This window comes from Microtus oregoni, unplaced genomic scaffold (genome assembly GCF_018167655.1).
Source record: "Microtus oregoni isolate MIOR12 unplaced genomic scaffold, Mior012 000002F_ref0000024, whole genome shotgun sequence".
Taxonomy (NCBI): Eukaryota; Metazoa; Chordata; class Mammalia; order Rodentia; family Cricetidae; genus Microtus; species Microtus oregoni.
This window is the reverse complement of record NW_024543061.1, coordinates 54,477,460-54,492,705: the sequence shown is the minus strand read 5'-3', so window position 1 is coordinate 54,492,705 and position 15,246 is coordinate 54,477,460. Positions and strand designations below refer to the sequence as shown.

Below are 15,246 nucleotides of genomic sequence, written 5' to 3'. Positions count from 1 at the left end.
CCATTCAAAACATATCAACTGGGTTGAAAAGATGGCTCAGAAGTTAAGAACACTGGCTGCTCCTCCAGAGGTCTTGAGTTCAAGTCCCAGCACCCACATGGTGGCTCACAGCCAGCTATAGTGAGAGCTGGTGCCCTCTTCTGGCATGCAGGCATGCATGTAGGCAGAACACTGTATACACAATAAATTGAAAAAAAAAATAAAAAGCTGTAAGAATATTATAAGAACAATAACATAACCTCTGATCTATCATTTAGGGAAACACCATTCAATTCCAGGTTTCTGAGATGTTCATGGAACTGATACATAGTGCTGTATTATACAAGGTCCATATTTTATATTCTAGATTTTGTATTGATGACTCTTCTCAGTTAATGCCAAATATGGATCTAAAATTGTTCCAAAAGCTGGAATTGTAATCAGAACTTAGAAGAGAATCAAAGTTTGTGGCTAGTGTGGGCTACACAATGAGACCCTGTTGCCAAAAACTCTCTCTCAGTACCCTCAAGGTTATTTTTTATCTATCTATCTATCTATCTATCTATCTATCTATCTATCTATCTATCTATCTATCATCTCTATCTATTTATCTATCTATCTCTATCTTTGGGTTTTCGAGACAGGGTTTCTCTGTAGCTTTGGAGCCTGTCCTGGAACTAGCTCTTGTAGACCAGGCTGGCCTCAAACTCACAGAGATCCATCTGCCTTTGCTTCGTGAGTGCTGGGATTAAAGGCGTGCGCCACCACTGCCCGGCTCGTACTTCAAAGTTTATAAGCAGCACACATGACCACAAACACCAAGCAGAGTCTGATGAACCGTCTGGACTCAAACCCTGGTTCACTAACTCACTGCTAAAAAGTCTGCGAAAGTTACCATCGTGAGCTTCAGTTTTCTCCAAGAAAACAAACAGAATTGACTTCCTAAGTTTGATTTGTAAGAGAGAAAACCACTATTCTATTCTTTTCATATATAGCATTATAAAATTCAGCTAGTGGAGCTGGAGAGATGGTTTTGCAGTTGAGTGTTTATTGTTCTTACATGGGACCTATGCTTAGTTCTTGGTGCCTACATGGTGGCTCACAAATGCCTATGTAACTCCAGTTCTAGGAAAAACAACACTCTTTACTGGCCTCCTCTAGATCCTGCACACATGTGGTGCACATAAACTCATAGAGGTACACATGTAGAATATTTTAAAATGTTAAAAAACAACCCCCAGGTAGTCTAAGTATGAACAAGGAAGAAATGGACCCTGAAAGTGAGTGATACTGACATTATGAAACAGCGTAACATGCAAACAGGTTCCAGGTAATCAGACAAAGACCCTTTGACATGCCCATTTGTTAAAACTGGAGAGAATTTTTAGTAGTAAGATTGCTTTAGGAAAAATTCAAAAGTTTGTCCATATGTGAGAATGTTAAAAATCTGCTCTCAGTGGGGCTTACAAGTATCTCTCTGGCACAGAGAAAGCGCTGTACAAAACTGGCTTCTTGTTTTTTTCCTTTTTTTTATTTGTTTGTTTTTTGAGATTGGGCCTTACAATGTAGCTCTGGTTGTCCTAGAACTTGCTCTGTAGACCAAACTGCCTCCAAACTCACAGAGATCTGCTTGCCTCTGCCTCCCGAGTACTGGGATTAATAGCATGCATCTCCACTGTCCTGCTAAATAGTATTGTGAAATTTTTTAACCTTTATTTTTATATCTATTAGTGTTCTACCTGCATGTGTCTGTGTACCACATACATGTGTTATGCCTGTGTCATGAGTCCCCCAGGAGTCCGAATTCGTATGCAAAAGCAAAGAGCCTTTATTGTGAACTTGAGCTTGGCTCTCCATCCATCACACCAACATGGCAGTTGGATCAGAGAGAGCATTGAGCTCAGTTATGGCAGGGTTTTTAAGGAATAAAGGATGGGGGTAGGGGAGTTTTGGATTCAGATGGGGGTTGAACAGTTTGGGCAGAAGTGAGGTAGCAGAAGTCTTGTCAAATAGGATTGGTACCTGTGTTGTTGCAAGAAAATTGGCAACCGACATCTAAGTTAGGTACGCTATCCTTAATGTTCTGGAGCATGTAGTACTTGTTTGTCTCAACTCTGACTGGTCCCTCACAGGGTACAGTCTGTGGCTTTTCCTGGTTATTGTCAGGATGAGGCCTAGTCCCAGTCTTAGTCTGCAGGCTGTCATGGCTGCACTAATGTTAAACTAGACCTCTTCAAATGCAGGCCCATGGAGGCATGTAAAGAGGGTTGGATCCCTAAACTGGAGTTACACACATTAAAGGCGTGCACTACCATTGCCCGGCTCCTCTATTTACTTTTAATTTTGTTGACAGTTTTGCTAAATTTCCCAGAATGGTCTTGAACTCACTTTGTAGATGGGCAAACTTAAACCTGTAATCCTGCCTCAGACTTCAAGGTAGTTGGGTTACAAGTCTGTGCCACCAGGCCCGACTAAAAGCAGTCTTATTAGGAGAACAAGGTCTGGGTGACCTCTTTAGTATTTCTTCTGGTGTAAGAATGGGTGTAGGAGGGCTGGAGAGATGGCTCAGAGGTTAAGAGCACTGACTGCTCTTCCAGAGGTCCTGAGTTCAATTCCCAGCCACCACATGGTGGCTCACAGCCATCTATAATGAGATCTGGTGTCCTCTTCTGGCATGCAAGCATACATGGAAGGAATGTTGTATACATAATGAATAAATAAATAAACCTAAAAAAAAATTAAAAAAAAAAAGAATGGGTGTAGGAGTCCATAACTAATAACTTCAGGCTTACCTGTAAGTCTCGGTTTTTGAGAGTACCCAACCAGAAAGCCTCTCTACAATTGTTGAGGACAAGCATGGCTTTGACTCTGCAAACTAACAGCTCCAGGGACTTTTTGAGTAAAGGCACATGTTTGGTGAGTCTTGTGTCCTGGTGAATCTGAAGAGAAAGAAATTATCCAGCTCTGTCATCATGTTTCATGTCTGAACGTGTCATACCTGAAGAATAAGAGGATATGCCTAGCCAATATGGTCCAGAGACATGGTCCATCAAACAGTACTAGTTTGATGAGTACTCCAAAAAGAATGTCAGCTAAAAACTCAGAACTAAAAGACACACCACCAGCACCTCTAGGTGCCTGGTATGAGCTCTGTTGACTAATCATCAGCAAATTACTTCAAGGTGTATATAATGATATTTAGCTCTGGTCAACTTTAAGAAATGGCTCAAAGAATCTTTTGGTTTGCCAGGTACCACAGAAGCCACCACTGTTTCTATGTTCCTTCAAACGACAAGGGTTCAGCAGCATCAATTGGAGGGTTATTTTGTTGTTGCTGCTGTTGGATCCCCTCACCCTCCAGAGTCTCACTATGTAGCCCTGGCTGTTTAGGAAACTACGTGGATCAGGCTGGCCTTGAAGTCACAGAGACCCATCTGCTTCTGCCTTTCAAGTGCTGGAATTAAAAACATGGGCCATGAGACCTGACTTAGAGAAGACCTGTAACACTCAGATATTCTCACAGGAGACAACCAAGTCGTGTAGCTCAAACGTTCTAAGATGCCTGGTTGGGAATACTCCAGCAGTTCCCACCAAACAGTTCTCCCACCTCATCTCTGTGTGCTGGCTAGTTTTATGTCAACTTGACACAAGCTAGGGTCACCTGAAAGGAGGGAACCTCAATCGAGAAAATGCTTCCATAAGACTGCACTGCAGGAAGTATATAGGGCATTTTATTAATTAGTAACTGATGCGAGAGGGTTTAGCCCATTAAGGGCGGGGCTACCCCTGAGTTGGTAGTCTTGAGTTCTATAAGAAAGCAGGCTGAGCAAGCTACAAGGAGTAAGTCAGTAAGCATGGCTTCTCTATCAGTTCCTGACTCCAGGTTCCTGCCCAGGTTTCAAAGGATATGCATACTAAATAAACTCTTTCCTTTCAAGTTGCTTTTGGTCATGGTGTTTCATCACAGAAACAGAAGCCCTAACTCAAGGACACTTTGTAAAAGGGTACTCATCTGGGAGTGTTCTATATTCTCTTACCCCATGAAGTGGACTTTGGTTTGTTGATTTGTTCTGAGACAGTGTCTTCCATGAAGCCTAGGCCAGTCAGCCTCTAAGTAAGTACTGGGATTATATATCTCAGCACTACACTTGAGTCCAAATTTAGAATTTGGGCCTAAATTCAAAATTTTCTCTTTAGGTAACTGCCAGACTCATCCAGTAACAAAGGATTTGCTGACTCTAAATAAACTGCTTGGACACAGGGTTGAAAGCTAGGTCTGGTGGCCTCTGTCACAATCTCAGCAGAAAGACTGACTTTCAGGCCATAGATGGATATGCTTCATAATGAGACATCTCTTACCTTGGAATGTCCACAAAGGTGATGAAGAAGCCTTGTGTTCAGCTGAAGGGTTTCCAGCAAGCTCAGAACATCTTCCTAACAACAATAAAACTTATAAATGTTTTGGTTTAACATTCTAATGTTATTTCAGATGCAATATGTTCCTGCAGCAGGGGCTCCAAGGAGGATAAACTCTGTAGGTCCCAGCCTATGCTAATAATTATCTGAGTCTGGCCCTCAGTTGGGAATGCTGAATACTTAGTGCTAATTGGCTTTAAAAGTCTACCAAGCCTATTTTATAGCTCAAGTGGCTTCTAAAGTATTTGCAGAGACACTGCACAGAAGAGCCTGGTGTAGAGCAACACAATGAAGTACACGTTAAAGGGAATAAGCCCAAAGATTGGAGAGAAGTGTAGAGGTGGGTCTGAACAGAGTGATTTGACTGCCTCAGCTTCTCTGGGCACTTCTGGCTATAGCTGGCATGGTGTCATTTAAAACTGCTGCTTAGAATGTAGGCAACAGATTGCTGAAGCCCCAGCCCCCACTGAGAAATAGCCACAGAGAACTCTGGCAACTGGCTCTGCTCTCAGTTCTTACCCGATGTTTCCGAAAGCTGAAGTCGAGGAGGGGCATACACTGCTTCAGAAATGCTTCCACAAAGTGACGTCCATACTGAAGAGAGGAACACAGTGCTGAACTCCGGCTGAGGACTTTTACTTGAAAAGCCCTCAGATGAGGCAGCATAGGCCACTAACTTGTATACATTAAAAATAAATTGGGAGTGGTTCAAAAAGTTAATTTGGAGAATGTAACTGAAGTTGAAAAGCAAACAGGCCTGCAATATAAAGAAGTTACAGAATTAAGTGGACTCTTGTACTTAGACACAGACAATGGCCAGAGCCCTTGTTCTGCTCTGAGAACACGAGCAGCAGCTGATCTCCATCCCCCTGAATATAATTCATTCAAAAGGAGAAACTGAGAGGACCAAGGAAACACATGGCCTGTTTCCAATCACATTATTCCTCCAGTACACTCATCTCCTGCACTGGACCACGGCAGACTGAAGAAGAGGGAAAGCCACAAGATACCAAGAATGGGGTACCACGTACTTGGAAGAAGACACCAAGAGTAGGGAAGAAGTGTTCTCCCCATCATATTCCTTTTGAGCTTACCATCAATTCTAGGGCAGGCATAGAAATCGCACAGGAGAAGGGTGATACAACAGTCAGAATATCAACCCCACATTCAAACCACATCACACGCTCTTTATGTGTCTCGTGGAGCAAAGAACTGAACTTGGGGCTTTGCACACACCAAGCAGGTCTTCTACAACTGAGCAACACCCAAAGCCTTGAGCCTTACAAGACTTTAAAAGGGGGAACCTCCCAAAGAAGAAAAAAATGCACAAATTAACACCACCAACGATGAAAACTAAATTAACAGGAGATAGCAATCACTGGTCATTAATATCACTTAATGTAAATGGACTCAACTCACCCATAAAAAGGCACAGGCTAACAGATTGGATACGAATGCAGAATCCATCCCTCTTCTGCATACAAGAGACACATCTCAACCTCAAAGACAGACATTATCTTAGAGTAAAGGGTTGGGGAAAAAAAATACCAATCAAATGGATCTAAGAACCAAGCAGGTGTAGCTATCCTAATATCTAACAAAATAGACTTCAAGCTAAAATCAGTCAAAAGAGAGAAAGAAGGTCATTTCATATTAGTCACAAGAAAAAATCCATCAAGAGAAAATCTCAATACTGAACATGTATGCCCCAAATACAAGGGCACCCTCATATGTGAAAGAAACACTTCTAAAGCTTATATTATACATTAAAACACCACACACTAATAGTGGGAGACGTCAACATTCCCCTCTCACTACTGGACATGGAGGAAATCCAGAGGATCATCAGGTCATAATCACCTCTAATTCCAGCTCTAGGGTACCCAGGATCTTTGACCTCTGTGGACACCTGCACTCACATGTCCATACACACATAGTTATGCAACATGCACATAGTTGAAAATAATAAAAATAACTTAAAAAAGAAAAGTCAACAGATTCAACGTAATGCCCATCAAAATCCCAGCAAAATTCTTCAAAGACCTTGAAAGAACGGTACTAAACTTCATTTGGAAAAGCAAAAAACACAGGATAGCCAAAACAATCCTATACAATAAAAGAACTTGTGGAGGCATCACAATCCCTGACTTCAAACTCTACCACAGAGCTACATTACTGAAAACAGCCTGGTATTGGCATAAGAATAGACAGGAGGACCAATGGAACCGAATAGAAGACCCGGATATCAATCCACACATCTTTGAAAATCTGATTTTTGACAAGAAAGCAAAAAATATCAAATGGAGAAAAGAAAGCATATTTAACAAGTGGTGCTGGCATAACTGGATACCAACATGTAGAAGAATGAAAATAGACCCATATCTATCACCATGCACAAAACTCAAGTCCAAATGGATCAAAGACCTCAATATAAAGCCAGCCACACTGAACCTTATAGAAGAGAAAGTGGGAAGTACACTTGAACCCATTGGCACAAGGAACCACTTCCTAAATAGAACCCCAGCAGCACAGACACTGAGAGAAACAATTAATAAATGGGACCTCCTGAAACTGAAAAGCTTCTGTAAAGCAAAGGACACAATCAACAAGACAAAACGACAGTCTACAGAATGGGAAAAGATCTTTACCAACCCCACTTCAGACAGAGGTCTGATCTCCAAAATAAACAAAGAACTCAAGAAACTGGTTATCAAAAGAACAAATAATCCAATAAAAAAATGGAGTACAGATCTAAACAGAGAACTCTCAACAAAGGAATCTAAAATAGCTGAAAGACACTTAAGGAAATATTCAACATCCTTAGTCATCAGAGAAATGCAAATCAAAACAATTCTGAGATTCCATCTTACACCTGTAAGAATGGCCAAGATCAAAAACACTGATGACAACTTATGCTGGAGAGGTTGTGGGGAAAAGGGAACACTTCTGCATTGCTGGTGGGAATGCAAGCTGGTACAGCCCCTTTGGATGTCAGTGTGGCGATTTCTCAGGAAATTAGGAAAAAACCTTCCTCAAGAGCCAATAATACTACTTTTGGGTATATATCCAAAGGATGCTCAATCGTGCCACAAGGATGTGTGCTCAACTATGTTCATAGCAGCATTGTTTGTCATAGCCAAAACTTGGAAACAACCTAGATGCCCCTCAATGAAGAATGGATAAGGAAAATGTGGTACATTTACACAATGGAGTACCATACAGCAGAAAAAATAATGTCATCTTGAATTTTGCAGGAAAATGGATGGAACTAGAAAACATTATTTTGAGTGAGGTAACCTAGACACAGAAAGACAATTATCACATGTACTCACTCATAGGTGGCTTTTAAACATGAAACAAAGAAAACCAGTCTACAAACCACAATCCCAGAGAACTTAGACAATAATGAAGACACTAAGAGAGACTTACATAGATCTAATCTACATGGGAAGTAGAAAGTAGAAAAAGACAAGATCTCCTGAGGAAATTGGGAGGGTTGAAGTGGGGAGGGGAGGGAAGAAGAGAAAAATATAGAGCTTAATAAATATCAATTAAAAAAATACACTAGGACTGGAGAGATGGCTCAGAGGTTAAGAGCATTGCCTGCTTTTCCAAAGGTCCTGAGTTCAATTCCCAGCAACCACATGGTGGCTCACAACCATCTGTAATGGGGTCTGGTGCCCTCTTCTGGCCTGCAGACATACACACAGACAGAATATTGTATACATAATAAATAAAAAAATATTTTAAAAAATACACTAAAAAAAGGGGGGGGGGGTCCATCCATAGCTCCTCCTCCACTACCTAAAAGCCCTGGCGGGAGGGTGAGGGTGAGCATGTTCTTTTGGTTTGTCGGCTGGTTTGAGGTAGGGTCTCACTATGGAGCCCTAGCTGACCTGAGAAGACCAGGCTGACCTTAAGTTCACTGGGATTCACTTGCTTCTGCCTGTCAAGTTCTAGGATTAAAGGTATATGCCATCAGGCCCACCATGAACACTGCTCTTAAATTCAGCTACTCTGTAGGCCTTCAACCTAGTTCTAATATTTTAACCAAAAATTCTCCAACTCATAAGACAATTGCCTCCAACTACTGTAGAAAATATTACCCATTGTCTTCCTTGAAAATTCTATTTGCACAGACTCTGGCATGTAAAAGATGTATAAAGCAATTCTCTTCATCTGAGGTCCCTCTGAAATGACCCACAGGAATACATTGAACAAAGCCTAGGAAATCTCGTACCTTTAAACACACGTGCAGAACAGGATAACTGTCGAATACCTAGACAGGAGAAAGACAAGAATCCAAAACTGAGGTCGGCTCCTTTGAGTAGTCCAGCCTTTTGCCCCTTAGAACATCATAGTTCTAAAATGAAGAAGGCATGCCAACAGTGTAACAGAAAGTTAATTATAGAGCAAGAAACTCTCATAACTTAAATCCAAGAGAGCAAGAAAGGAGCAAAGGGGATCAAGGAATTGATTCAAACTGAGGATGTTGAAAAGATAGCATTAGAGGCACTTTGATCTGAAACTTTAAGAAAGAGTTTATAAGATGGAGAGAAGAGGGAATGACATTTTGAGCTGATAGAGCAGCCTGTGCATAGTCCAGTCGTAGAAAAAACTGTGTTTGAAGACAATAAAGGCAATCAGAGTTGGAAGTGTAGTCAGATCAAAGGACCTAAGGCAAGAGGGGAAAATGACAGGTAGTAAAATATTATTATTATATAGGCAAAAAAAAAAAACCAAAACACCCCAAAACAAAAAAATCAAACCCAAACAAAGAAAAACGGGAGGAGGAGGACGGGGACAGTCATAGTGGCTAGAAGAAAGAGTTGCCCAGAATGAGTAGGGGGTCATGGAAGGGTCAGGAGAACAGCAAGAAGGTGATTCTGGAAAGCAGAGCTGTCGAGTAAGGGTCAGCTGGGAAGGCAGGTCAAGGCCCCATACTTTCATCAAATTGATGAGGATACTGAAGTCTCGAACAGCCATGTTCCAATACAGGAGCTTCTTTTCATGAACCTGGAGACAGACAAGCAGGTCCCAGTCACAGCCAAATACTTCTGCTGCCTTCCCACTAACACAGCTGGTTCATTATCCCTTCTTCAGAGATGTGGCAACCAGTTCACTCATCAGAGGCTCACACATACTATGAAGACATCAGAGCACCTCACAGCAAATCAGTTACTGTCAAGTAGGTAAAAGCTTCTGCTGGCCATCACATCTCTGACTTCTGAGTCTTTGGGTAGCCCCTGTCTACTCAGCTCTGACTGGGAGGCTGCCAAGACCCATAGCATCTCAAACAGGCTTGGTGCTCTTTAAGCCATGTGGGAAGTGGCTAATAGAAAAAGTAAGGGGAGCTCAATTCTCACCTCCACCTAGAAGGAAAAAAAAATCAAACCAGAAGCTGTTTGAAAGAACTCATAGATCTTGGTAACTGAAAGGAAACCGCTTAGGAGAAACTATACCCAAGAGATAAAAGAATTAACAATGCCCATTTAACCAATGGTCATTTCTTTTTGAGAGCAATGCCTGAAGCACCTGCTGTGAATCTGTTGCTGTGCCAGCCTGAAGACCTTTCACTGTCTTCTCGAGTTCAGCCATCATCACACGGAAGAAAATGACGAAGGTGTGCCTATAGGGCGAGAGGCATGAACATTCACTCACACAATGCACTGCTTACAAAAAGCTTCTAGGAAGCTGCCCGCGGGAAGAAGTCAGGAGAGCACCAGTCATTTCCACCTGTCTCCGAATGTTTTCTTTTTCACTAACGTCCAATGAAAGACGGGAATGGAAAGAATTAAACATGAGCCAGGGGACTGGGACGTAGTTCAATAGATAAGAGTGCTGTGCTTACCCACCCTACCATACACAGGATTCAGCACACACAGGTGGGCATGGTGGTGCACGCCTGCAATCAAACACTGAGGAGAAAGTGAAAGCACCAGAACTGGAGGTTTAAGGTCATCCTAAACTACACGGGGAGTTTGAGGCTAGCCTAAAATAGATGACACCAGAGAGAGAGAACACACAGAGAGGAGCCAAAGCGAATGGCCTATGAGACAATGGAGTTAGTTTGGAGAAGTGATACCTTGACACAGGTCAAGGTACCTTGATACCTCTTTTCACTGCAGTAGCGGTGAAAGAGCAGGGAAGCCAAGTGTAAACTGTGGCTGTGTTCCCTTCACTGACTATAAGTGGAAGAAAGTCTTTCTAACCTTCATTTTCCTCAAGTAAAACAGTGGTAACGATACCTCTACCTCCCAGGAAACAAGATGAAGATGTCTGATAAACTGGAATGACTTTATAAGTACAAGGTAACCATTGGTACCGTAAGACACAAAACCATTAGGTACAATAATCAACTGTTTTTCAAGGTGGTTAAAGTATTAGAAAATGGTCTTAAGTCTCATTTTTATTAATTTTAGTGTGTTGGGAGATGACCCCAGGCCTCCCACATGCTAAGTATGCACTGTCAGTGGGCTACAACCTTAGCATGAGTCTTAAGTTTAAAGGATAAAAGCACAAACCGTAGTTCTTTATCTGTGAAACCTGAAGTAGTGACACTACATTCCTCCATGAGATCCTTTTTACTCACCCTGTGAATGGTTTAAACCTGAAATACCCCCACAGGCTCAAGATTTGAACACGGCCAATAGCGCTCTTTTGAAGGATGTAGAGAGCCTTTGCAAAGTAGGCCTGGCCGGTGGAGTGGGTAGGCTTTGCAAGGGAACACCTGACCCTGATTCTGGTCTCTTTACTCTAGCTCCTCTTTAGTCATGTGAACAAGTTACATCCCCAAACTCTTGCCACTAAGTGGCAAGTGATGGAGCATATCTCGACACCATACTCAGCTGCCACAATGGACTGACTGTGACCTAAAATAAGCCCTTCCCCTTTTCAGATTGCTTTTGTTAGATATTTTATCAGCGATGGGAAAAGTAAAGAATACACCTGGATCGCGGGCTCTTCACAGTAAGATTTTTGCTGCCAAAGAAGTAGGCGAGTTTACCCTCTAGATGAGAATTACACGGAAGACAATGGAGCAAGAACTCCCTTACCTGGTCAGCGTAGGGAATGTAGAGGAAGATCCATCTTTCGGTGCATTGACCAGCTCTGGGACACCAACACCAGCGATCTCCTCTATGGCCTTCAGAATATTGTCTGTGTGCTCCAGGTAGATGCTTTGCAAAGTGTCAGAAGAGGAGGGACACACATTATATAATTACTATCTGCCCTGCTTACTGGCTACTATGTAAGAATGTTTGCTTTAACACTAGCTCCCTTCCTGGGTCCTGCATCTCCTTACCAGGTGCACAGACAATCGAGGCAAATGATCAGAAACCCAAACAAATCTCCCCTCTTTGACGCTCATTTTCTCAGAAATATAGTCAGTGGTGGAAAGCTGACTAACACAGTAATCACCCGCAACTATATTCAGTATCTATATGTACTCTACGGAAATCCATGAAGGAAAGAACAAAAAGCAATCAGCATTACCCTATTGTTAGAACCAGATCAGATGGTGAGTGGTCAATTTCCAGAGTTGTAGAAGTTCAAGACATGGAGTCAAGCCTGGTGGCATAGGTCTGGACTCTCAGTCACTTGGGCTGTTAGAGGCAGGAGGATCCCAAGTTCAAGGCCAGCTTTGGTTACAGAATGAGTTCAAGGTGAGCTGGGAAACTCCAATCTCAGTCTCTCTCTGTTACTGTCTGTCAGTCTGCCTGTCTCTCTCTCTCTCTCACACACACATAAGAGAAAAGGAAATTCAAGGTATGATACAGGAACTCAGGTACAGCACTGTTAAACACATTTGAACACAAGAGCTAGTAAATACACATCACCAACAATAATAAACTTTTTAGCTGGGCAGTGGTGGTGCGTGCCTTTAATCCCAGCACTCAGGGGGCAGAGATAGGTGGATCTCCATGAGTTCTCAAGGCCAGTCTGGTCTACCAAGTAAGTTCCAGCACAGGCTCCAAAGCTACAGAGAAACCCTGTCTCAAAAACAAAAATCAAAAAAATCAAACCAAAATGACTGATAAACTTTTTTCTTCTTTCTTTTGAAGGTTTATTTTATGTGCATTGGTGTTTTGCCCCCCGCCCCGTGTGTGTGTGCGTGCGTGCGTGTGTGTGTGTGTGTGTGTGTGTGTGTATGCCATATCCCTTGGAACTGGAGTTGCAGATAGTTGTGGATTTCATGTGAGTGCTGAGAATTTAACCCTTGTCTTCTGGAAGAGTAGTCAGTGCTCTTAATTGTTGAGCCACCTCTCTAGTCTCAATAATAAACTTTTCTAAAGCAAAAAAACAAAACAAAAAACCAAAAAACTTCATGGGAAGCTACATGTATTAAGTTTTCAAATAAATTTCCCTTTCTCTCCCTATGTAACTCTGGTGACATTCACTTTGTTTTTATTTTTCAAGATAGGGTTTTTCTGTGTAATAGCCCTGAACTTCCTGGAACTTGCTCCTTAGACCAGGTTGGCCTTGAACTCAAGAGATTTGACTGCCTTTGCCCCCGAGTGCTAAATTAAGTTTCAATTAGAAACAGTTAAGGGCTGGAGAGGTGGCTCAGCAGTTAAGAACACTACTGCTCTTCCATAGGACTCAGGGCCAATTTTCGGCACTTAGTGGCTTACAAACACCCGAAGCTCCAGTTCTAGGATATGATGACTTTCTCTCACCTCTGACGCCAGTGCATACACATGGTGCAAAGACATGCAGGTAAAACACCTATATGATAAATTAAAAAATGGAAACACCAAGAGCCGGCTGGATGGAGCACACTGGAACTACAGCACTCAGGGGGTAGAGGCAGAAGGAACAGAAGTTCAAGCCTGTCTTCAGCTAGACACCCTGGAAGTAACAGATACGACTAGACACGATGGGCAATAAGTGTATCTGATTCACTGTCAACAAGGAAGGACACTACTCTATTCTCTCTAATTGGATTGTTGTAAGGAATTAGCTAACAGCAGCCAGCAGAAGGAAAGCATCTTAGGATCCAAACTCTAAATTATGTTCGTTCTAAACCATTTGCTCTCAAGTCATGACTCAGTCCCTAACCAGATGACGGATCCCAATAACAGTAAAATGGAAAATGCAATCTGGCTCCCTGGAAGAAAGTAAATATCTTACCAAAGCAAATCATGCAGGTGATCATTAAAATTGGTGTTCTTCTCTCTTTCCCCATGAGGCCATGCACGACAGAGCAGTTGTTTGGCCAGGGAGGCTGTTTGGGAAACAAGACAAAAAGCATTCCATTCTTGATAAATCGACCTCATTCCTTTTTTTAAAAAAAAAAATGTTTTTTAGATTTATTTTATTCATAAGAGTACTGTGCCTACATGTACATACATGTATACCTGGTGCTCGGAATTGGGAATTGAACCCAGGTCCTTCGCAAGAACAAGTGCTTTTTTTTTTTTTTTGAGACAGTGTTTCTCTGTGTAGCTTTGGTGCCTGTCCTAAAACTCACTCTGCAGACCAGGCTGGCCTCAAACTCACAGAGATCCTCCTGCTTCCACCTCCCGAGTGCTGGGATTAAAGGTATGCGCCACCACCGCCTCACTACAAGTGCTCTTAACCACTGAACCAACTCTCCAGTCCTGACCTCACTCTTTTAAAACCTACATTTAAAAACACAATTGTTAGTTGAGTCTAACTGGTCACATCTATAATCCCAGCACTGGGGAGACTGAGGAGGGAAAACTATTGGAAACTATTGGGGCTGCAGAAGAGACACTGCCAACCATCTCCTGAGCTTCAAAAAGAAAAATGAGAATCTCATTGTATACTGTAGGCTAGTCTCAAACTCACAATTTTCCTTCAGCCTTCAGGGTACTGGAATTATAGGCAGATAGCACCAGCCCTGGCCTAAAAAACAATGTTTAAAAAGCTAATTTGTTCCTGTTCTATTAACCCAACTGCCATAAATAAAATAATTTGTCTAAAACTAAGTATACTCTACTTAATGGCCCTGTCCTAAAGCACAAAAACATGGCCACCTGTTTTAGAGCAAACCCTACTCTTAATATAGGAAAAAGATGTCTTTCACATTTTAATCTTGCTTTCTATTGTGCCCAAACTGGGATATACAATAACTATGATAAAGGATAATTAAAGAGAAGGTTCTAAACTCTGGCCCCTAGGGAGGCATGGTGCTTACTATGATGGCCATAGACTCCAACCCTCTGAAAGTGTAAGCCCAACAAACTCTTGTATAAGTTGCCTTGGTCTCAGTGTCTTATCATAGCAATAAAGAGTATGTAAGTATCTAAAACAAGAAGGAAGCAGATTATTACAACTTATGCAGGGTATAGTAGCACATGTCTATAACTCTAGTACTTGGGAGTAAGAGGAAGGGAGGATTGCTACAAGTCCAAGCTTAGCCTGATCTATATAGAGTTACATGTTAGCCTGAAATACATAGCAAAACCTTGTCTTTAAAAAAAAAAAAAGTCTAGAGAGATAGCCTAGAGGTTAAGAGCATTGGCTGGTCTTCCAGAGGTCTTGAGTTCAATTCCCAGCAACCACATGATGGTTCACAACCATCTGTAATGAGATCTGGTGCCTGCACGTAGAACATTGCATACATAAAAAATAATAATAATAAAAATAAAAAGTCAGCCAGGAAGTGGTGACTCACACCTTTAATGCCAGTACTCAGAGGGCAGAAGCAGACAGATCTCTGAGTTCCAGGACAGTCAGGGCTATCTGGAGAAACCCTGAGTTGAAAAGAAACAAACAAAAGAAAGGGAAAAAAAAAGAAAGAAAGAAAAAAAAAGAAAAAAATCTAAAGATACACAAAGTAATCAAGGACTGAGGAAAAAGGGCTAAAGACAAACAAAGTTAGAT

The 15,246-nt window shown here is 41.9% G+C and overlaps 1 protein-coding gene across 6 annotated transcripts in view; it reads right to left on the bottom strand.

Moving 5' to 3' along the window:
- Nucleotides 1-15,246, bottom strand: part of Fancd2 (FA complementation group D2) — a 74,215-nt gene that overhangs the window by 2,977 nt on the left and 55,992 nt on the right. For all 6 annotated transcript variants that reach the window (XM_041635193.1, XM_041635179.1, XM_041635172.1 and 3 more), the window contains 8 exons: nucleotides 13,528-13,621; nucleotides 11,451-11,573; nucleotides 9,931-10,024; nucleotides 9,340-9,411; nucleotides 8,636-8,674; nucleotides 4,915-4,989; nucleotides 4,339-4,413; nucleotides 2,772-2,918 (listed from right to left, as the gene is read on the bottom strand). In XM_041635193.1, the coding sequence (XP_041491127.1) occupies nucleotides 2,772-2,918; nucleotides 4,339-4,413; nucleotides 4,915-4,989; nucleotides 8,636-8,674; nucleotides 9,340-9,411; nucleotides 9,931-10,024; nucleotides 11,451-11,573; nucleotides 13,528-13,621 (719 nt within the window). The remainder of the gene's footprint in view (nucleotides 1-2,771; nucleotides 2,919-4,338; nucleotides 4,414-4,914; nucleotides 4,990-8,635; nucleotides 8,675-9,339; nucleotides 9,412-9,930; nucleotides 10,025-11,450; nucleotides 11,574-13,527; nucleotides 13,622-15,246) is intronic.